General features: G+C 34.9%; 1 protein-coding gene across 1 annotated transcript in view; it reads left to right on the top strand.

The window, feature by feature from the left end:
* DHX36 (DEAH-box helicase 36) overlaps positions 1 to 23,261 on the top strand; it is a 58,102-nt gene that overhangs the window by 14,091 nt on the left and 20,750 nt on the right. Inside the window, exons 5-17 of the mRNA XM_055320960.1 lie at positions 271 to 441; positions 2,406 to 2,485; positions 3,213 to 3,287; positions 3,433 to 3,599; positions 4,983 to 5,064; positions 8,728 to 8,868; positions 9,096 to 9,198; positions 9,568 to 9,655; positions 12,931 to 12,986; positions 15,004 to 15,068; positions 15,758 to 15,901; positions 17,758 to 17,875; positions 18,619 to 18,717. Coding sequence (XP_055176935.1) covers positions 271 to 441; positions 2,406 to 2,485; positions 3,213 to 3,287; positions 3,433 to 3,599; positions 4,983 to 5,064; positions 8,728 to 8,868; positions 9,096 to 9,198; positions 9,568 to 9,655; positions 12,931 to 12,986; positions 15,004 to 15,068; positions 15,758 to 15,901; positions 17,758 to 17,875; positions 18,619 to 18,717 — 1,389 coding nt within the window. The remainder of the gene's footprint in view (positions 1 to 270; positions 442 to 2,405; positions 2,486 to 3,212; positions 3,288 to 3,432; positions 3,600 to 4,982; positions 5,065 to 8,727; positions 8,869 to 9,095; positions 9,199 to 9,567; positions 9,656 to 12,930; positions 12,987 to 15,003; positions 15,069 to 15,757; positions 15,902 to 17,757; positions 17,876 to 18,618; positions 18,718 to 23,261) is intronic.

The following is a 23,261-nucleotide window of genomic DNA, read 5'->3' as shown; positions in this document are numbered from 1 at the left end:
CTGATGTGGGACTCGATCTCAGGACTCAAGGATCATGGCAGCAGAAGGCAGGTGCTAAACCGCTGCGCCACCCAGGGATCCCCAGTGCTGGTTTTCTCTTGAAAACTGGTAGATCCCGGATATCCAAACTGCTAGCATTGCATTTAACTAAATTTTAAAAGCATCAATATGTTTGTTAAAAGTAATTAACTTCAATTATTACAGAATTGGGATCACTATCGAATTTCTTCACCTTGTGATATCCTTCACTTATATTCCATTTTGAAATAGGAATTGGTAAATATGATTGATAACCATCAAGTGACCGTAATAAGTGGTGAAACTGGTTGTGGAAAAACTACTCAAGTTACTCAGTTCATTTTGGATGACTACATTGAAAGAGGAAAAGGATCTGCATGCAGGATAGTTTGCACCCAGCCAAGAAGAATTAGTGCCATTTCAGTAAGTAATGTCTCACTTTTTAAAATTCCCATTTTTTTTTCCATTGTCCTAGTCTTGCTAGAAATAAACTCATTTTGAAGGTTTGTAGTGATTCTTAATTGGGTTTAGGATCTATTGTTATGAAAGGAAGTACTTGGTAGTAAACACAAAAAGTTTAAATGACCTCTTACTGATAATAGGTGTTTGAGTTTAAGATCAATTATTAATCCAGGCAAATTGTAGTATAAAACTAGAAGAATAGAAAACTGATAAATTTTTATAGGATTATAAGTTCCAAAAAATGTCCATCCGTATAGATGCTTTAAATTTTACTACTTAACTCATTTAGTATCATTTTTTGGTTCTTTCTGATTGTTTTTTCAGTATATGAGTACTGTGGTGGTGAAAGCAGGAAGCATTGCAATATTTTAAGTTGCATTTAAAAATTTTTCTAGGGATCCCTGGGTGGCGCAGCGGTTTGGCGCCTGCCTTTGGCCCAGGGCACGATCCTGGAGACCCGGGATCGAATCCCACGTCAAGCTCCCGGTGCATGGAGCCTGCTTCTCCCTCTGCCTATGTCTCTGCCTCTCTCTCTCTCTCTCTCACTGTGTGCCTATCATAAATAAATAAAATAAAATAAAAATTAAAAAAAAAATAAAATAAAAATTTTTCTAATGCAGTTATTCAGTAAGAGGGAATTTATCATGAAAAAATTAGCAGTTAATTCTGTTCACAGTTGTAATTACATGTTTAGTGCAAACAGCATTTTTGTTTAGTTAGATGATTTAGTTAATATATGGGTATATGTTCTTTAAAGATGTTTGGGTTTCTGGCAGCATATGATGAGTATAGTAAATTAATTTCAGTGTTACATAATTTTATATGCAGATTTTAATTATAAAGGTTTTTGATTATGTTTAGTTATAGGATGGTGCTGTTTAATATCTTTAACTCATTAATACAGAATCTGGTTAGGAACTGCATTACCAATTATGGCAGTGTTTTGGAGGAAATAGAGTATACATTTTAAACTAATTTCTAAGAAATACTGTTTTAAAGAAGTACAATAGCAATCTTTTTGGTAGAGTCATATTCCTAGGAATTAAATAAAATCAAAGAACAGTGAAAAATAACCACTTTTGTCATAATACAATTATATAGCTAGATTTAAGTAAATTAAAAATATCTTATTTTCAGTAATACAGGATTTCAATATATATAGACAGTAGGAAGATATGTGCACTAGGTTGTGTTTTGTGTATTTTTCCAAGATCTGTTAGTACTTGAATGGGTAAAGTAATAAAGAGTGAAATAATGATCTAAGTCTGTGAATGCAAGAGGTGCTGATGGGAAAGTTTTACTTCTGAAGTATTGTTTCTTAATTGTGCCGATTTTTCTGTTTCTAATCTCATAAATCCACTGTTCTATAAGATGACTGTGGGTTACTTTTAGTTACATAAATCGGTATTGGATTATAATAACATTTCATCAATTCCAAGTTCATCTTTGGCAGCCATAACTTTTAGAACACAACCAAGAACCAGGAATTAAGCAACACCAATCTATACCAAGAAGAAACAAATAAAAAACTGGAGGGAAAAAAAAAGTATCAATATGTATTTACCCTCAAATTACACAAAAGTATTACAAGCTTAGACCATGATTTTAATTAACTCTTATAGAATAGTCCAAAGAAAGGAAGAATCAATGAAAGGATGCTCTAGAAAGGCACTTTGAAAATAATGATGAGAGAATTGGCCTTGGAGGGCTTTCTAAGAAGTGAAAAGTAAATTTAAGAAGCAAGTAGTCTGCAGCTTTTAAGAAACAAGTTTTAGGTCCCTGGGATTTTAGTATCTGCTTCTCTTTTTTTAACTCAGGAAAATCTGATGAACATTTTTTTCAACAATCTCAGATTTCATGGATGTTCAAGATTTTTTCCTAAAGGAAAGTATTTTCTTTGTAAATGCGTTTCATTTTGATTAAAGGTTGCAGAGAGAGTGGCTGCAGAAAGGGCGGAATCGTGTGGCAATGGTAACAGTACTGGATACCAGATTCGTCTCCAGAGGTAAAGAATGTTCACCTGTCGTGGACAGGTAGATTTCAGTGAAACTTTGAAGTTAGATATTCAAAAGAAATATGTCCCCCATTTTAATGTTGATTACAATTAAAATTAACATTAAAAGTAACTACAGCAGAGGAGGCTTGCAACTTTTTAAAATCCAAATTCATGTTTGGATTGCCTTTTTAAGATACGCTTTACATTATGAAATGATGAGAGAAATTACTTTTTCCAGGATGTACATTATTAGACCATCACTACACTCAAAAGGAGTTGGTGTCTTGTATCTTTTGGTACCAACACCCCCACTGACTTTATTGATTTTGGTATTTTTACCCCGCATTCACTCCATATTTCTGTGGTCCTTTTCTGGAGCTTAAGATTCAATTTACCTCTTTTAAGTGAACTGACTTTCCAGTTACTAACCAAGAGTTTAGGCCCCTAAGTATTAAGTTGTCTTCTGAATGTTAATGTTTATGTCTTTAAAAAGACGTTAAAGTTATGTCATGAAATGTGTCATTTCATGTATCGTGAAAGTAATGTATAGTGCACTTGAATGTAGTATTTCACATTACTCTGTTGCAGTAGGCATTCCTAGAACCAAAAAATTAACTGAAAATTTTGTTTAAATTGTAAGTTTTTAAATTAAAGATTTCTTTTAAATTTTTGTGGTAGTGAGTAATTTGTTAGTAAAGAAAACTAAAAACTGTTAACTCATGTCTTCCGTTCACAGCCGGTTGCCAAGGAAGCAGGGTTCTATCTTATACTGTACAACAGGAATCATCCTGCAGTGGCTCCAGTCAGACTCGTGAGTATGTTTCACTTCAGGACAGACATTTAGTTAAACATTATCAAGAGATGTAATTATTAAATTGGACTTTACTAGTTGTAAGGTAGAGTGATGCAGTTTTCAAATTTTGTACTAAGTTACATACTTCACACGTTTGTTTTAGGCATTTGTCCAGTGTTAGTCATATTGTGCTTGATGAAATTCATGAGAGAAATCTGCAATCAGATGTTCTAATGACTGTTATTAAAGATCTTCTCAATTTTCGACCTGACCTGAAAGTAATATTGATGAGTGCAACTTTGAATGCTGAGAAATTTTCAGAATATTTTGGTGAGTAAATTTTATGATTATTGTTTTAGAAAGTTGTCACAAAGCCACTGAATTTAAAGCTAAAAAAAATAACATTGCTAGGTAGAAAGTAGTTAAAAGAGTGTTTAGCAATTCTTTTAGGTATTCAGAAAAATAAATTGTCTTAAATAGTTGAGACTATCCTAGTCTCAGCAGATTAGAGAAGTGGGCCTATTTTTTTTTAAAGGTGGCATTATCTTTAAGGTGTTATATGAAGACATGTAAATTTTTGGTGCTATCAGATAAGGTGGCATCACTGAAGTCAAAGCACAGGTTTGAATAATTATTTTGTGATTGTTCTGTGGCCTTTATGTACTTTCACAGACTAGGGTGGCAGTTTGCCAATAATAATAATACCACTTAGGGAACACCTTCAGTATGCCAGGTGTGCTATATTTGGCACTTTGTCTTCATTAATCTTCATAACACCTTGTGAGGTAGGTGCTATAATTCCCATTTGTATAGCTATTTCCCAGTATTCCTTATAATGGTTGCATAAGAGTGGTGAGAGGATTTGAAACTAAATTTGACTAGCTGTAGAATAGATTTGTTTTTAAATTACACCTCTCTTGCTTACACTCATGGGGGAAGTAGAGGAAAATCAGGGTGGGGGGTTGAAATGGAGAAGAGCTATATTTTAGTGTTCTTATATTCAACCCAGTTGACCCTCAGACCCATGAAATTAGTTGTATGTCTTTTCTTTCTGTGTGTGTCACGAGCTATCCAGAACTAATATTGAGTAACTCCCTCAAACTTTTTCAAGTCAGAGGCAGAGCTGTGATACCGCTTCAGATACTTTGATCTGTGATGCAGTGTTGATCTTTGTTTACCATGTCTACTGCTTGTTTGCTTGGTATGAAATAGAAGTAGTAGCGTAAATAACTAAGCACTAGATACAGTTATTTTAACTAGTGATTCTAGAACAGTAGAACAATTTAATATTTCATTAGGTCTTGTTTTAACTATTTTTTCTCTTCCTGATTCTGGGTGACATAGGAGTACTTTTTAAGTTAATTTCAATAAAAATTGGGTTCTGATGGTACCATCTTGGCTAATGATGGAGAGGAAGTAGATTTTCAGTAACGGGTTTTGAGTCCAATAAAATGCTCTATTCTTTGATATTTTGGGTTACTTTGTAGGACTGTGAGGGATGTGTACTGTGTGGTAGCAGTAGAATGATAGCAAGTGGAAGAGTGGACTGCTAGTTCTCATTAAATTCTTTATATGAAAAAATAGGGTAGAACTCAAAGTGCCAGGACCATTTTTGAACTTAGGAAAAGCGTTACTGGCCTATTTACAGTTTCTGATTTTTTTTTTTTTTTTTAAACATTTGAGTACAGATTTATGTTTTGTCTGCCATAATAGGTAACTGTCCAATGATACACATACCTGGTTTTACCTTTCCGGTTGTGGAGTATCTTTTGGAAGATATAATTGAAAAAATAAGGTAAGTAAATATTAGGAAATAAAAATGTTAAAAAATACTAATATGTCACCTTTTGTCCTGTCAGACTGTAGTCTCAGAAACTTTTTTAACCACTTCCTTCTACAACATTGTTTGTCCTTAAATTGGTAATTCCTAAACTTGGTTGCACATTAAAATCACCTGGAGCCTTTTAAAATCCAGATGCCCCATTCACACTCCCTACCTTAATTATATTATAAATTCTGGGCTGGCAGCCAGACCTCAGAGTTTTCTAAATATCCCTGGGCAGCAGAGTTTGGGAACCTTTGTCCTGAGCGCTTAAACCTCTCTTCTGGTTCTCTTACCTGCTTTTTATTCTTCTTTGCTGGCTTCCATTGCCTACCCTTTAAATAGGATTTCCCTTGAGGGTTCTTAATTAGCCTTTTCTCAGTCTGTTGTGTTTTCACTGTGCAGTCCTGTTTCCAGGACCATAGTTCTGTATTTTCACAGCTTCAGAAGTGAAGCTCTTCCAGAACATTAAATTTGGGATTTAACCCTATACTCAGCAGCATTCTAACACCTTAGATACCCTGAACCTCACATCTTTCCCAACTAAAATTGTTATATCCAAATTTAAAAGGAAAAAATGGAGTATTACTAGTATTATCCTCCACCCAGTGTCTAGGCTGTGCATCAGAAGAGCTAGTATCAAGCAGGTTATGTTAGCTGCTTTATGTGTTTAGTAACTAATGTAGTCTAAATCATTCTGTGCTCTCACCTGCCCCCACAACGCAAACCCTGAAATCTTTCTCCTTGAACTTGCCGTCTTATATTTATTTCTCCTACTTAAGGTCCTTATTATCTCTCCTGGGCTGCTGATCCCTCTTTTGTCACTGAGATCCTCACTGTCACATGTGAGAGTGCCTTTAAAACTTAAGGACCTCTATGCTTTGTCATGATCTATTGCCAAATACCTCAGCTGGTATGACCAAATTACTGATTAGCTACCAGCAGCCTCCTCCAGGGACCTATAACCAAATTATATTTGAATTTCTTGATGAGAGAAGGGCTGGGAAAACACAGCTCATAGGATCAGGTTCTAGTCCCTTGCTAGTCATTGCGAGGCTCTTTACAGTCTGGCCCCATACTATTTTTTTCTAGCCTTATGCACCTCATGGCCTACCCAATGCTAAATGCACTGTTCCCTAATATGCCAGCCAGTGCTCTCTTTCATTCATGACTTTGTGCTTTATTACACGCTGTGTTCTCCTTTTAGACTTACATATGCTACCTTTTCCATTTTTTTATATAAAAATTCAGGGCTGTAAAGAACAAATCCCAACTTCAGTGCCTTCTCCTCCTCCCTCTCACAGAGTGAGTCGCTTTCTTATCTTGATTCCTATAGCACTTTTTATCATCTCTCAAAATACTTACCATATTGTCATGTAATAAATCTTTATATTTTTCTCTTGCACTAGACTAGGGATTATTATTCAGTGTCAAGGATTTTGTCCTGTTCATCTCTGTACCAAGTGCACAGTACAGTGCCTGGCCTGTAGTAAACGTGAATAAATAGACAGATGTAGAAACATTTGTGATGAGATCTTTCAGTATTCCACAGCCTACTTGTTAAGTGAAAAAAACAGGAAGTGATAATGGGAAGGTGAAAACAAAGACCCTGTAGCATATTTTAGATGGAGAAAAGTCAGCTGAATTTTGTGTGAACATGTATTTAACAGATTCTTATTAAATTTTATGTCTTGGCACTGTGCACTGGGGTCTGAGCATAAAGAAGGAAAGACTTGGCACATCTCTTCGGAGCTTACTTGTAGACAAGGCGACACATAAGCTGTCATATAAAGTATGACTGACCCATTATGGGGGAAGTAAAGAACGTATTGGGAATGAGATTATATAGTAGGGATAGACTGGGCAAGTCAGGAAAGCAGTGAAACTCAGAGAAGGCAAGTATGGGAAGTATGTATGTCAGGGTAGAACATACTGAAAGTATAAGAGAGAGAATCTTGGTCTTCCATACTCTGGTTTTGTCATCAATAAGTTCTATTATGCATTCCTTCTTCGATTCCACCATTCATCTCCCTTCCTACTGTGGCACCAATTTTTTTCTGATAGAATAACGGGGAGCAGCTTGACAGCAGTGAAAATGAAGTTTCAGGAAACAGTACTCTAAAGTTACTTAGTGATGAATTGCTTTCTTAAGCTCCCTAGAAGCCAGAGAATGTTCAGGGAACTGTAGCTAAAGGGTCTCTTGAGGCAGAAGGATGGTGTCTTTGCACTTCTCATCCCCTAGTCAGCTGTAAGAGGGAAGTTGAAAGAGGGTAGTCCTTGGGACAGAAGTTTTCAGGCAGTAGCCCCCAGCTCTCCCTTCACAAAAGAGCTGCAATACAGGGAAGGAAGAGGAAAGGAAACAGTGTGGTGATACAGAGGGTTGTCATTGGGCACTTGGGCTGGAGGGTTGAAGGTTACCTCTGGTTCTTGGAATTGCTGGGAAGGGAGCCAACTGTGGGTCCATCCTGCTGACTAGGACTAATCTCTGTCTCAGGTTGTCCTACCTCAAGTTGATGCCTCTATATGTATCGAAGACTTAGGGGAATCCTGGGTCACAGGTACTGAATAGGGAAGGGGATTAACATTTTTTGGGGTGTCTACTATGTGTCAGGCACTGTGCTTTATTGGATTTTTCTTTTATTTTCATGCCAATATTATTATAAGAGTATTAATTCCTCAAATAAACCAAAGGACAGAGATTTATACCTGGTTCAAGGCCACACAGGGTAGTCAGTGGCAGACCAAGGACCTCAGTCCAGTTCTGTCTAATTCTAAAGCCCACACTCCACAGTTTCCTGTTGCATCTAAGTGCTATCCCCTAGGCAAAGTCGGAGAGGCTTTGGATTTCAAATGCAGTTAATTTCTTTTTCTCTCTCTCTTTTTTTTTTTTTTTTTTTTGGTCTTTTCCCACCTCCATGCCTCTCCAAACCCACTTACATTAGGAGATGGCATTCTTAGGCAGATACACCCTCTATTTTTAGCAGTCATCACAGCATGGTGGAGTCCTGACATGATACTGGACTGACACATAAGAGACTTGATTACTGATTCTGGCTCTGCTGTTTAGCTTTGACAATAGGACTGAGCAGAATTAAACAGTTCTCAAGTTTGGGTTTATAAACTATCTGAATTTCCTGGGGCACTAATTAAAATTCCTAGATAGCAGACCCCAACCAGACCTACTGAATCCAAATCATCAGAGATCGGATTCAGGATTCTGTATTTTATAAGTTCTCTATGGGATTCTTATGTGCACTCAGGTTTGGAAACTATATTCAAAATCGGAGTCTTCCACTAGGCATTGACTATTATTTTGGACTTACATTAATGTTAATTTTGTAAAGCAAACTTAAAAGGTAAAAAGTGACTCTTAAATTTTTTTATTTCCATTGCTAATGATCTACAGGGTTTTATATACTTTAGTAGAGAAGGATTTTTATCTAAAAATTTTATCTCATTTTGTATGTTAATGAATAGTTGCAAATAAACAAGTATTTAATAGCATTCACTAGAAAACATAATGAAAATGTTCTTTAAAATTTGAATGTAAAGAAAAATTTGAATGTAAAATGTCATATTTGCTAAAACCAGAGAGTTTCCAAAAAGTGAAGCTATTTAAGAATATTTTAATTTTAGATATGTTCCAGAACAAAAAGAACAAAGGTCTCAATTTAAGAGAGGTTTCATGCAAGGGCATGTAAATAGACAAGAAAAAGAAGAAAAAGAAGCAATCTATAAAGAACGCTGGCCAGATTATGTAAGGGAACTGCGAAAAAGGTAAGTAGGGTGTTTGTTTTGCTTTTTAATTAGCACAGAGGATAAATGACTAAAACAAAAAGGCAGAGATTGTCCTCTTGAATTTGTTCATAACTGTTGTTATTCCAGTAATTCTTTTCTATATGTTTTCCCCATTTGCTGATTGAGTTCATTTTAAGATATTATAGCAGGTTGGACCTTAAGAAACTTTATTAGGTATTTCATGATTTTCTATTTAACTTTGATAGATATTCTGCAAGTACTGTAGATGTTATGGAAATGATAGATGATGATAAAGTTGATCTGAATTTGATTGCTGCCCTTATCCGACACATTGTTTTGGAAGAAGAGGTTAGTTTTTTGTTTTTTGTTTTTTGTTTTTTTTTGGTGAAATAGTTTTAATTTTATTAATGTAACAAGAATAATTTTCTTACATGTTTTTTAAAAATAGCATATAGAAGAAATTCCTTTGACACTAGAAGTAGAAATATCAAAATACCAAGATTTAGGCATTTGATCTGTTTAAAGGAAAGACTAAACAAATGGAAATACTTGGATTATACATCCTATTTTTAAGTGAACTTGTATTCTTTAGTTACAATCAGTAACTAAATTTCCTGAGCTAATAGAATTTTAATGAATACTCAGGTGTGCACAGAAGTTTACTTTTAGGGTGTTTGTTACTTGATCCTTTGTAATGGTTATTTCCACTCCATACAGGATGGTGCAATATTGGTCTTTCTACCAGGCTGGGACAATATCAGCACTTTACATGATCTCTTGATGTCACAAGTGATGTTTAAATCAGGTATTAATTTTATTGCAATTTCAAGAACAGCCTTTAAATCATATGTAGCATGGTTATGTTCTTTTTAATTGTATTAACTTCTAAGGCTACCTCTCTGTAGGATCTTGATGGTCTTAAGCCCAGGCTGAGTATCTCTCTCTTTTCCTCTCTCTCACTCTCACTCTCATTTCTCTTTTAAAAATAAAGTTCTAAGTCACAAGATGAAGGTGTTAAGTATATGGTAAAGTTCTTTATTTGGTATGATGATAAGAATATTTTACCTCTTTTCCTAAATTTGCCTAATAATACTGAGCCCTTAAAGTTAAGATGTTGGGTGCTTAAGGTTGTTTTTTTCACTCACTGCTGCATTTAGTTGGGCAGAAAAGGTTGAATTTATCCCTTAGCCTAGTGTTTTTCATCTTGGACTATTTATACAACAGAGTTGCTAGTGGTGCTTCTTTAAAATTCAAATACTCAGGGACGCCTGGGTGGCTGGCTCAGCGGCTCAGCGGTTGAGTGTCTGCTTTCGGCTCAGGGCGTGATTCTGAGATCTGGGATTGAGTCCCACATCAGGCTCCCTGCAAGGAGCCTGCTTTTCCTTTGCCTGTGTCTCTGCCTCTCTCTGTATGTCTCTCATGAATAAATAAATGAATCTTTAAAAAAAAATAAAATTCAAATACTCAGACCCTATCCTTACTCCAAATCTAAGAATGTGACTTAAACATCTGTAGTTTTTAAAAATTCGTCAGGTGATTCTGATGCTTTAGTAGCATGTTTGAGAAACAATCTCTTCTTAGAGAAATACATGAGGCCGTTGTTCTCCCATAAAATTCAGCCAGAGCATTTTCAGGAATAATTATTTTAAGTCAGTAAAATATTAAGCATATTCTCTGTAGTATTTGATAGTTCTGATTATAATTTCTAATCTTAATCTGTTGCAGTGCTTTTGACACATATTTTCCAAAAACACTAAAAATATTTCTATCTAATCCTATTGGCTGAAATAGTAGAGCTGTATTTTTCATTCTTCGTTAAATCCCACTATAGTAATGCCCTCTACATTAAAATTGAAATTATTTACTATTCTCTAGTTGGAAAATGTTCTTGTTTGATTACTTTGATTGCTCTGTAATGAAATACTGATTTCTCTTTCCTGGTCAGTGATAACGTTTCTCTAAAGAAAAAGCATAGTCTTGATTAAACAATTTTTTTTTCTTGAAATAACTGGATTTTTTTTTTTTTTTTTGGCTGAACCTTCTAATGTTGGCCTCTCTTACCCCCAAAATAAATGCTACTGTATGATCTACTTTAAGTTAAAAAAAAAAATTTGAGTATATGTGTATGTATTTACCAAGAAAAATATAGATATACCAAAATGTAATACTATAATTTCGGAGGGAATGTGGAAAAGGACGTGATACTATGGATTATTGTAATTGATTATTAATTTTCTAACTTAGTAATTCTCAAGGGGAAGTAATTACTTTATACTTTCACTACCAGCTCAGTTCTTTTTAAAGAAAATCTTTCCAAAGTTTAATGTTTTCTCAAGTTTTACTTTTTAAATTTAGCCTTAATATTAATACTTGGTTACACTGTTAGCCATTGTTGAAGGGGCAAAAAATTGGTCTAACTCTATACTGACTGAAAGGTGAATCTTAAAACTCAATTAACAACTATCTTATTTCTAAGAGTATAGACTTTGTTCCCATTAACTACTGTAGTTCACAATATCAGCACTATAAACTATTTTTATCCCAGTTATAGTCTTCAGTGGAATTATTTTTACTTTCATTGTTTTACCTGGCAGCTGATTTTTTTTTAACTTGTAATGAAACATTTTAAGCTGACAGCTAGAGAATCATCATGCGTATCATACTCCATTGACTTCAGTGCAGCAGTTATTTTTGTATTCTAATTTTTTCCTTTTTAAAGTAAATTGCAGATATCACATTATCCTCAAAAAATATGCATCTCTAAAAATAGAAAATTTTGTATATAACCACAATGTTTCTATATAACTACAATGTCATTATCATACCTAACTCTTAAGCATTGTTTAGTAACCCAGTCTATATTCCAATTTTTCCTGGAAAGTGTCTTTTAGAGCTAACTTGTTCAAATTACAGAAAAATGTAAACCAGATAAATCTTTTACTCTAGATAATCACTTTCATACCCTCCTCACTTTCCTCATGGTAATGGCTTGTGGAAAAGACTAGGTCCACCTAGACTTTCTAGATTTTTCTGAATCTGAATCATTATAGTGTCATTTCATTTGATCCTTTCTTACCTGTACTTTTTATAAACTGAAAGTTACATATTACGGTTCCAATTCAAGGTAAATATTTTTGGCTTGAGTATTGACTGAATTGATGTATTTCCTCTTGTGTCACAGAGATAAGTAAGTCAGAGCATCCTTTTAGTAGTATCAGTTGCTTGACCACTTTTTACTACTTTTTAAGATTTGTAACCCTTATGCAGAGGGTCCTAGAGAGTTGGGGAGCATCATAGCTCCTTTGAATAAAAATAGTTTTGTGTTGTTTTCTCCTGGGGAAATACAGCTATCTTTAGTCATTTGGATACTTGCTAGATATTTAAGTCAGGTTGCATTTTTTTGTAACCATAGCTAAACGTGAAATCTACCCTTCCTTAATTAACACTCCCTCGTTTTCATCACTAATACCACACCAAATCCTATTGGCTAAAATCACGAATGGACTATTTCATTTTGGAACTTAAAAATAGGAATATGATTTCTTACATTTCTAGTGAAATTATGTTTAAAAATGTGGGTCACTTCTGGAATGCATTATATTTACCCAGTGTTGTTTCATTATTTTTTTTAACTTAAAAAGGGACGTGGAAATTTCATAAATAATGTGCTCTATAAATTCACATATTCTCTGTTGATTAAAATAATAAGGATCACCCAGAGTCTATAAACTTACATTCATATTAAGGGAAAATTTTTTGGTCTTCAGTTAAGTGATGGGAATGGAGTTAATGATGTTTTTCTATCACAATTTGAAAAGATATTCCTAACTTTAAGCATTCTTTAGGAATTTGGAGAATGTACTTCTCAATGTGAAATAAATTGACAGCATAAAATGTGAGCAAGAATTTGTTGGAGCACTAAGGAAAGAAGAAAATAAAAAAGAATAAAGTTACTCTAATTATACATAGGAGTATGAGAATTATGTGGCTTAGCATCTCATCTCATTGTTCCAAGTCTGTTTGCCGGAGCTTTTCTGCAACTATATATCTTAAAGTTTAATTTTCTTTTTTAATTTTCAGACAGGTTTCTTATTATACCCCTACATTCACTGATGCCTACAGTTAACCAGACACAGGTATGTTGTTAAGTTTATTCAGCCTCTGTCTTTCACATTGAGATGAGCTTTAAGGGCTGCTGGTTGTGTGTTTTATTATCTTTTATGTTTTTAAAGGTGAGTTTTCAAGTAGTAATCTATACAAAAGTAGTTAAGAACTTTTGCAAATGAGTCTTTGGGATATAATTGGACAAAAACTTTAATTACCGAGGATAATTAACAAATGATAGTTTTGTCAATATTAGGGAAATATTTATTTTTTAATTTTTAATATTTATTCATGAGACACACGAGTGGGGGGGGGGGCAGAGGCAGAGGCATAGGGAAAAGCAGGCTTGCTGCAGGGAGCTTCATGCAAGAAGTCTCATGCGGGACTCGATCCCAGGATCACAACCTGAGCCAAAGCCAGATGGTCTACCACTGAGCCACCCAGGTGCTCCTAGGGAAAAGTTTAAAGATTGGTTTCACCAATAACTAGCTTGGGTTTCAGTTATCTGTGACATACTACAGCTTGATGTTTGAGATTTTGATTTAACAGAATTAGTATATTTGTAGGTATGAGATTTCCTCTTTTATTAATAATATATTATTATGGCTTTGAATGTTCTATCTCGTCAGATTCAGGAATATCCCTAGTTAGAATGAACACCACATTCTCAAAGGCAAGGTAGTTTTCTGGACTGCAGTGTTTGTAGGCCCAGGTAAGATGAGATGGATCAGAAGAAAATCCATCTTCCCTTCTACCTTTTCCACTTCCTTTGTAAGAAAATATCAAGACAAGGTGCCTGGGATGGTTCAGTCGTGTAGGCACCTCTTGATTTCGATTCAGATCGTGATCTCAGGGTTGTGAGAAAGACGTTTTTTATTGAGGGACTTTTAATATCTTTTCTGCTGATACCATAGGCTGAGTAAGGCCCTGCCAGTTTATTTAGATACAAAGTACATACCTAAAGGAAGACAAGGGGAAAGAGAAAAGACTTAGTTCAGAAGACCAGACAGAAAAGTATCCAGGGTGGAAGTACTTCCTCTCTGGCACCCGAATAGTAAATTACATATTCCTTTGCTAGAGATTATATGACTAGATTGGAAAACATGTTTTCTCTTGTGTTTTGTATAAATGAGGAGATGAATTTATGCATTTCTTTGCATTATAGGCAGGTGGTACTTGACTATATGTCTTGTCTTCCTTCTATTTGGCTGCTGTTTTTTTTTTTTGTTTGTTTGTTTGTTTGTTTTTTTTTAAGATTCATGAGAGACAGAAAGAGGCAGAGACATAGGCAGAGAAAGAATCGCTACTTGGCTGGCTTTGTAAAGGGTGCCATTGTTTGTAGGATTTGGTATTTGAAGACTTTTTTTTTTTTTTTTTAAATCAGTCTGATCTCAGAAGCTTATGTGTGATGGTATAATCAGACATCCATTCTGAGGAGTTTGGCATTTACCTGGTTGGTTGGTGCCCTTACTCATAGTTTTGGATAATTCCTAATTCTTATTGCTAAACTAACTCTCTCTTCTCTCTCTCAAAAGTTTGACTACATAAAAAGACATATACTTTCAGCTTTTGTTAAAAAACATTGTGTAAATTTAAATAATGATTTTTTTTAAGATTTTTTAAAAATATATTTATTCATGAGAGACACAGAGAGAGAGAGGCAGAGACAAAGGCAGAGGGTGAGCAGGCTCCATGCTAGGAGCCTGACGTGGGACTCGATCCCAGGTCTCCAGGATCAGGCCCTGGGCTGAAGGCGGTGCTAAACCGCTGAGCCACCTGGGTTGCCCAAATAATATTTCATTTGAAATCTTGTTTGTGATAAGGTTCCAGAATCTGGGAGATTTAGTTTGTGTTACCAGAAGGGAATTCTATAGTATTGAAAATGATGTATACCTATAAAATATATCTATAGATTCTAGATGCATATGTAAGTGAGTGGACACAGAATGCTAAAAAGTCAGTAGTATATTATGTGAAGTAACTCTTCTAATTGCAAGAATAATGTATTAGAAATTAATGTACTTTTGGGGTTTTGATTTGTTTTTACAGGTATTTAAAAAAACCCCTCCTGGTGTTCGGAAAATAGTAATTGCTACTAATATTGCAGAGACTAGGTAAATATCAACTACTGATGATTGTTGGTTTTGAGTCCCATAGATTGTTAATATACCTTGTACTTTGTTATCTCCAAAAGATTTTTCATAATTTCTTTACATAAATTCATTTTAATTTAGTCATGGCATTAAAGAGAGCATAGGTTTTGATTTTTGTTTATTAATCCCATAATGTTTTAGCCCTCTTTACAAATTGCCGTTTTAGTGTTTTTGTTTAAAGCCTTCTTAAAGAAGTGTGGGAGCTGAGGTCAGTTTTGTTTTTGCCTTTTTCTGGTTGGGGGTCATGTTTGAATCAGTTGTGAATAGCCTTTAAAATTTTTTATATTCATTTGGAAGTACGAGTATGTCTGTACAGTCCAAATTTTGCTCTGGAAGCTGATACTAAACCTTGGCACGGGGGCCCACAGAGCTAGGTCTACAAAAGTCATTAAGTAAGCTGTGAAGTTTGTGGGCAAATAAAAATTTATCATGTCATCTTTAGAATTAGCTGCCACTGCAGCTCCTGATGCTGCCTATAATTAACTGCTTAATTCCTGTAATGGTAAATACGAGAACAATAGGGAAAATCCCAAACTGCTAAATCACTTTGACCAATAAGAAAATGCTATAAAATCCCTATCTGTAGGCCTGTTAGAGGTTATGTACTTTTGATGTATTGTTAATATTTCATATATCTATTTTCCAAACAGCATTACCATAGATGATGTAGTTTATGTGATAGATGGAGGAAAAATAAAAGAAACACACTTTGACACACAAAACAACATCAGTACAATGTCTGCTGAGTGGGTTAGTAAAGCTAATGCCAAACAAAGGAAAGGTCGAGCTGGAAGGTAAGATGGAACATTTGTCTGAAAGTGCTTTTAATCATAATTTCTTTGCTATTTCATGATTCTTCTGCTTTTAATTCTTCCATCTAGTTAAGTAAAATTATTCTTTATTCTTAATTTATTACTCTGTTATGTGTAATTTTGTTGTATTCTTTTTTGAAAGCACATATTACTAATAATCATGAGAATGAGTAATATTTGAATATCCAGTCTTCTCACTGCAGTGTAGTGAGGTATGGTATGGTGCCCTTTTTAAGAGTATGGAAGTTAAGGTATAAAGAAATTAAAAGTTGGTCTGGCTCCAGTGTGGGCTCCTAGTCTTTTACTTTATAGCTATACTGATTTTTCACTCAGTTACCAGTGAAAACACAGGAAACATACCTTTTCCCCCTTGATGTGGTAGGCATAAGAAATAACGTCTCTCTTAATGGTGGAAAAATGATTTACCTTAACTCAGAGAACTGCACTTACTCATTTTAATGCATACTTCATAGTATTTTCACACCTGTTACTCTGGTAGGATCTTGTCTGGAGTTGTAGGAGAGAGTTGTTCTTTTGCCTCTTAGAGCTAAAGTGTTCCATCAGCCTTCAGATACTGATTTAAGTAAGGAAAGAAGAATTGAAAGAAAACTTTATAGATCATTTTGTTTGGAAGAAAACTTTATGTATCATTTTATCAGTGCTTTGTTTTATATTTGTATGTAGTAAAGCTGTCTCACCTGTAATCTTTGCAGATTATCCCATTATAACTCGGAGACCGTTTATTTAGATTATACAGTTGGTGCTTTTGAGGCAAAGTCATGGCTTACTCTAAGAATTTGTACTCTCCTAATCAGCTGTCGGGGGATAACTTGATTTCGGGATCCACCAAGACTAAGATTTTGTCCTGCAGACTTACTACTACTGGATACTGATTGAAGAAGTAGTTACTGTTTGGTACACTTTTCTATATGATTAGTAAACATATTAGTCTTAGATTTATCCTTAAAACAATTAGAGAAATTAAAGTATTATATTTCATCTAATTTTTCATTCCTGCTAGCTTGCTAGAAGTTAACTATAGAATTATAGTGTTTTAGTTCAGATGGAACATAGTTCCTTGTAGGGTCCATAGATGTAAATTTCTTTAGCAAAGCCTGATTGACCATTATTTAAATGCCAGGGCAAACTATATGGTCCTCAGTGAAGGCACTCTTAGTTTCTATGGGCATGTTATATTAATGAATGATGGATCATTATAGACTTGGGGCAAAAATAGCTAAGATTTTTAGAATTTATTTTTATTAACATAGGAAAATGGCATTCCCCTTCTGTAGCAGCAAGAGGTCATAAAATATTTATTCTGCTTGAAAATTTATGAATACCTTCACCCCTGCACATCTATCCTTAACATTGTCCATTCACATCACTAAAGAAAACCTTAACAATTAAAAAATTTCCAGCATCCCTCTGATAGTTCACTAAGCACATACTTAAAAGCTTTTAAAATAATACAGACAGGTTACATAATGCTAGGATATGTTACAGAAAATCATAAAAGACTCACAGGGCAGACAGAAGTAAACCTCAGAAGACTGCTGTTATTAAGTGCAGCAATCTGGAATCTGTAAGTTAGAAATAGGGAACCAGATAGTTGTTTGGAGGAGAAAATCTTCTGTTTCTTAAACTAGGACATAGGGGTAGTGGATCTAGTGTTATTAAACAAATGGGGAGAAAGAATATGTGATTAATAAAAATGAAGTATTAAGTAAGTTATGGTGTAGCTTACTGAAATATAGATATTGGCTACTTTCCCTACTTCCTCTCTGGAGTTCTAGAAAATCATTAGTAATGCTCCTCTTATTTATTTATTTTTTAAGAGTTCAACCTGGTCATTGCTATCATCTGTATAATGGGCTTCGAGCAAGCCTTCTGGATGACTATCAACTGCCAGAAATTTTGAGAACTCCTTTAGAAGAACTTTGTTTACAAATAAAGGTAAATTAGGTGGGAGAGTTAAAATAAATGGAGGGTAGGGTTGTAATTTTCAACATTAATAGAGATGAAAGTATCGTATTAATCTGTGAAGAAGAATTATTACCATGCATTTGTGTTTTTGTGTGTGTGTGTGATAACCAAAAGCCTCAACAAAATGGAAGTTTCCAGGCCTTTCTGGGTATGCATGAGATTCAGGGACACCAGCCCCCTCCCCTGCCATAGGCCCCTGTTCCTTCCATATCATCTGGAATGGGGGTGGGGGGGAGGGGTTAGTACTGTTTTTAAACTTCCTGCAAATGTTTATTAACCACATTTTTTATCATGTACACTCTAGAGCTGTACTGCCTGTGTTTGAATCCCAGCTCCTCCCCTGACAAGCTAGTTCTGTTAGTTGACAAGTTATTTAAATTAAGCTTATATAAAATTCTTAGAACAGTAGCTGGCATATAGTAAGTGTTCAGTAAATGTTAGCTTTGTGCACTGTTACTACATGATAAACCATTCACCATTTTCACCACCTTCTATATATTCTAATACAATTAACCTTATTTTGAAGATAATTGGTAATCAACTTATGAGATTTTAACCAGCTACTTTTACCATCAATATAGAGCTGGTGAGTAATTTACAAAGTAGTAACTTGAAAATCATGTATGGATTTAATGCTTTATTCAAGTGATTGATAGGCAGGACTAAACTGTTAATGTCAATATATCTGTTTAATGATATTTGTCTTCCCCCAGATTTTAAGGCTAGGTGGAATTGCTCATTTTCTGAGTAGGTTAATGGATCCACCATCAGATGAAGCAGTGTCACTGTCCATAAAACACCTGATGGAACTGGTAAATTTTACTTTATTTTTAAAAACTCTAACTTACATATATAATGTTAGTGCACATATGGGATCCGTGGGTGGCTCAGCAGTTTAGCGCTTGCCTTTGGCCCAGGGCATGATCCTGCAGTCTTGGGATCGAGTCCCACATCAGGCTCCCTGCAGGCAGCCTGCTTCTCTCTCTCCCTGTGTCTCTGCCCGTCTCTCTCTCTCTCTCTCTCTCTCTCTCTCTCTCATAATAAATAAAATCTTTAAAAAAAATAATAAGCTACCTCATTAAAATTTTTATTCATTACTGTAAGGTAGACCGAAGAATACATCGTGCTGAATTTGATAAATCCTTAGGCTGTTCAGTATAGTATATTAAATGCTAATTAGAAAGATAGGAAATGATACCTTTGTGATGGTTTTCTCGTTCTGGGCCCTTCCGACATAATTTTTCATTCCAGGCTTGTTTTAAAATTACATAAAATTTTGAAATCTTTGAATTTACTGGTCTTTGTCTTCATTTGTATTCTTCAAATGAATTTGGTTGGTTTATTGACTCTTCTGATTAATGTCAAATCCAAGTAATTTAGTGACAGTGTGGATATCTTATAAAGGCAACTCCTGTGTTTGAAAGAATACTAACAGGTGCCTTATATTCATATCCCTGCCTTTCATTTTGTTCTTAAAGTCCTTTTGTTTTAGTTGGTTTTGATGAAGTCAGTGTTTTGAGAAACTAGTTTCAGTGTCTTAGGCAAGTGACTACTTAGTTGGTAGCCATCCCTGCACAAGACCATGTTGACAAGAGTCACAGGACTGGCTGTGAGTCAGTGCCCAGAGAAGGGCGCTGTGAGGTAGTGCTCAAAATAGAAAGTGGTTTGAGCTGTGCTGTCCGGTAAGGTACCCGCTAACCATATGTGACTAAATTTAAATTTTGAAGTAAATTACAAATTCAGTATCTCTAGTCACAGTTGTACATTTCAGATGCTCAGTAGGCCCATGTGGCTGGTGGGGTACCACATTGGACTGCACAGAAGTAGAACATTTTAGTCATTGCCACAAATTCTGATGATTAGTTCTTTGTTAGGTTGTTGAAGGTGTACTTTACATATTTCAGTTTTATTTAAGCCATCTATTCAGTTAATTTTGAGAATTTGGGCCATATCAGCATTGTAGTAGCTTTTAATATGAGTAATGATATATTTAAATAAAAAAGTATTGTAAATCATCTATCTCGGAATTTGTATTAGATTTAGTGAGGTTACTTGTATTTTAGGGAGTAGTGTAGTTTTACCACTGACTTGTCTGTCTTCCCCTCCAGGCTGTTATCTAATAGAGCTTTGCTGCTTTTTTATCTAGTAGCATAGAGCTAGGTGGCAATTAGAACCAACTTACTATTTATGTTAGAGATGGACAACCAGAGGCTATCTGGGCTCTGAAGCCTAAGTAGATGTGACTTCCTCTCTCCGAACTGAACTTTAGAGCCAGTCTTAGCCATTTGCAGACAACAGAATCATGAAGAGGCCAGGAAATAAATCCTTGTCAACAGGGTCTGAAGCCTGTTTTGTTTGGTTTTGTTTTTTAAGTATGTATGTATGTAAGTATGTATGTATTTATTTGATTATAGTTAACATACAAGTGTCATTCATATGAGTTTTAGGTGTACAGTATAGCAATTCAGCACTAACATATGACATCTGGTGTTTATCCCAAGTGCACTCCTTAATCCCCATCACCTGTTCATCTTACCTCCCCACCTCTCCTCTGGTAACCATCAGTTCTCTGTAGTTAGAGTCTGTTTCTTGGTTAGCCTCTCTTTTTTCTGTATGCTCTTTGGTCTGTTTCTTAAGATCCACATATGAGTGAAATCATATGGTACTTGCCTTTCTCTGATTGACTTGTTTCACTTAGCATAATACTCTCTAGCTCATTCATGTCCTTACAGATGGCAAGATTTCATCCTTTCTTGTGGCCGAGTAGTATCCCCCCCCCCATATAAAATAACAGTATTTTCTTTATCCATTCATCAGTCAGTGGACACTTGGGCTGCTTTTGTAGTTTGGCTGTTGTAGATAGTGCTATAAACATTGAGGGATGGTGCGTGTATCCATTTGAATTAGTATTTTTGTATATTCTCTGGGTAAATACCTACTAGTGCAGCGGCTGGATCCTAGGGTGGTTCTCTTTTTAACTTCTTGAGGAACCACCATACTGTCTTCCAGAGCGGCTGTACAGTTTGCATTCCCACCAATGGTACAGAAAGGTTCTCCTTTCTCCACATCCTCACCAGCACCTTTTGTTTCTTGCGTTCTTGATTTTAGCCATTCTGACAGGTCTGAGGTAATACTTCATTGTAGTTTTGATTTGTTTTTCCTTGATGATGAGTGGTGATGAGCTTCTTTTCATGTGTCTGTTGGCCATCTGTATGTCTTTGGAAAATGTGTATTCGTGTGTTCTGCCCATTTTTTAATTTTTAATTATTTGGTTTTTGGGTGTTTTATAAGTTATTTATATATTTTGGATACTAAGCCTTTTCAGATTTGTCATTTCCAATTATCTTCTCCCACTTTCAAGGTTGCCTTTTAGCTTTGGTGATTGTTTCCTTTCCTTTGCTGTATAGGATAATGAATTATTGGATGAAGACCCAGTAGTTTATTTTTCCTTTTGTTTCCCTTGCCTTGGGAGACCTATTTAGTAAGAAGTTGCTACAGCCAATGTCCAAGAGGTTAATGACTATGTTCTCTAGGATTTTGATGATTTCCAGTCTGACATTTAGACTTTAATCTGCTTTGAATTTGTTTTTTGTGTGGTGTAAGAAAGTAGTCCATTTTCATTCTTCTACATGTTGCTGTCCAATTTTCCCAGCGCGGTTTGTTGAAGAGACTTTTTCCCATTGGATATTCTTTTCCTGCTTTGTCAAAGATAAGCTGACCATATAGTTATGGGTTAATTTCTGGATTTTCTGTTCTGTTCCGTTGATCAATGTATCTGTTTTTGTGCCAATATCATACAAAATTTAGGATTGTTTTAGCTCTGTGAAAAATGCTCATGATATTTTCATAGGGATTGCATTAAATGTGTAGATTGCTTTGGGTCGTGTAAACATTTTAATGTTTGTTCTTCTAATCCATGAGAATAGAATGGTTTCCCATTTCTTTGTGTCATCTTCAATTTCTTTCCTCACTGTTTTATTAGTTTTCAGAGTATAGGTCTTTCACCTCTTTAGTTAGGTTTATTCTTTAGGTATCTTAACATTTTTGGTGCAGTTATCAATGGCTTTGATTCCTTAATTTCTGTTTTTGCTGCTTTATTATTGGTGTATAGAAATGCGACAGATTTCTGTATGTTGATTTTGTATCTTGCAGCCTTAACTGAATTCATTTATCAGTTCTAGCAGTTTTTTAGAGGTATCTTTTGGGTTTTCTATATAGAGTATCATGTCATTTGCAAATAGTGAAATGTTTGACTTCTTCCTTGCTGATTTGGATGCCTTTTATTTCTTTTTGCTGTCTGATTGCTGAGGCTAGGACTTTTGGTACTATGTTGAATAACAGTGGTGAGAGTGGACATCTCTGTTTTGTTCCTGAAGGGAGGGGAAAAGTTCTCTTTTCCCCTTTAAGAATATTAGCTGTGAGTTTTGTGTATATGGCCTTTATTATATTGAGATATCTTCTCTCTAAACCCACTTTGTTGTGGGTTTTTAATAATGAATGAATGTTATATTTTGTCAAATGCTTTTTCTACATCTGTTGAAATGATACGGTTTTAATGTCCTTTCTTTTATTAATATGGTATATCATGGTCCTTGGTTTCCGAATATTGAACCACCCTTGCAACGCAGGAGTAAATCTCACTTGATCATGGTAAATGATTCTTTTAAAGTATTGTTGAATTTGGTTTGATAGTATTTTATTGAGAACCTTTGCATCCATGTTCATCACGGATATTATCCTGTAGTTCTCTTTTTTGTGATGTCTTTGGTTTTGGTATCAGTGTAATTAATGTTGGCCTCATAGAATGAATTTGGTAGTTTTCCTTCCTTTTTTTTTGAAATGTTTGAGAAGTATAGGCATTAACTCTTATTTAAATGTTTGGTAGAATTGGTTTGTTGGGAGATTTCCGATTACTGATTCCGTTTCTTTGCTGATTATCCGTCTATTCAAGTTTTCTATTTGTTTCAGTTTTGTAGTTTATATATTTCTAGGAATTTATCCGTTTTTTTTCCAGGTTGTACAATCTGTTGACATATAGTTTTCATTAAATTATCTTATAATAGTTTGTATTTCTGTAACAATGGTTGTCATTTCTTCTCTATAATTTATTTGTGATTTTATTTATTTGGGTCTTTTTTCTTTTTGATAAGCCTGGCTAGAGATTTGTCAGTTTCATTAATTTTTTCAAAGAACCAGCTCCCGGTTTCATTGAGCTGTTCTGTTGTTGTTGTTGTTACTTTCTATGTCATTTATTTCTGTTTCAGTCTTTATTTCCTTTCTTCTGCTGGTGAAGCCTGCATTTTAAAGAAGTAAGAACATTCCCAGTATCCCTAAAAGGTCCCCCTCCTACCCTTTC

Source organism: Nyctereutes procyonoides, unplaced genomic scaffold, assembly GCF_905146905.1.
Source record: "Nyctereutes procyonoides isolate TBG_1078 unplaced genomic scaffold, NYPRO_anot_genome, whole genome shotgun sequence".
Classification (NCBI taxonomy): Eukaryota; Metazoa; Chordata; class Mammalia; order Carnivora; family Canidae; genus Nyctereutes; species Nyctereutes procyonoides.
The sequence above is the reverse complement of the archived record's forward strand: the minus strand, read 5'-3'. Positions and strand labels throughout refer to the sequence as shown.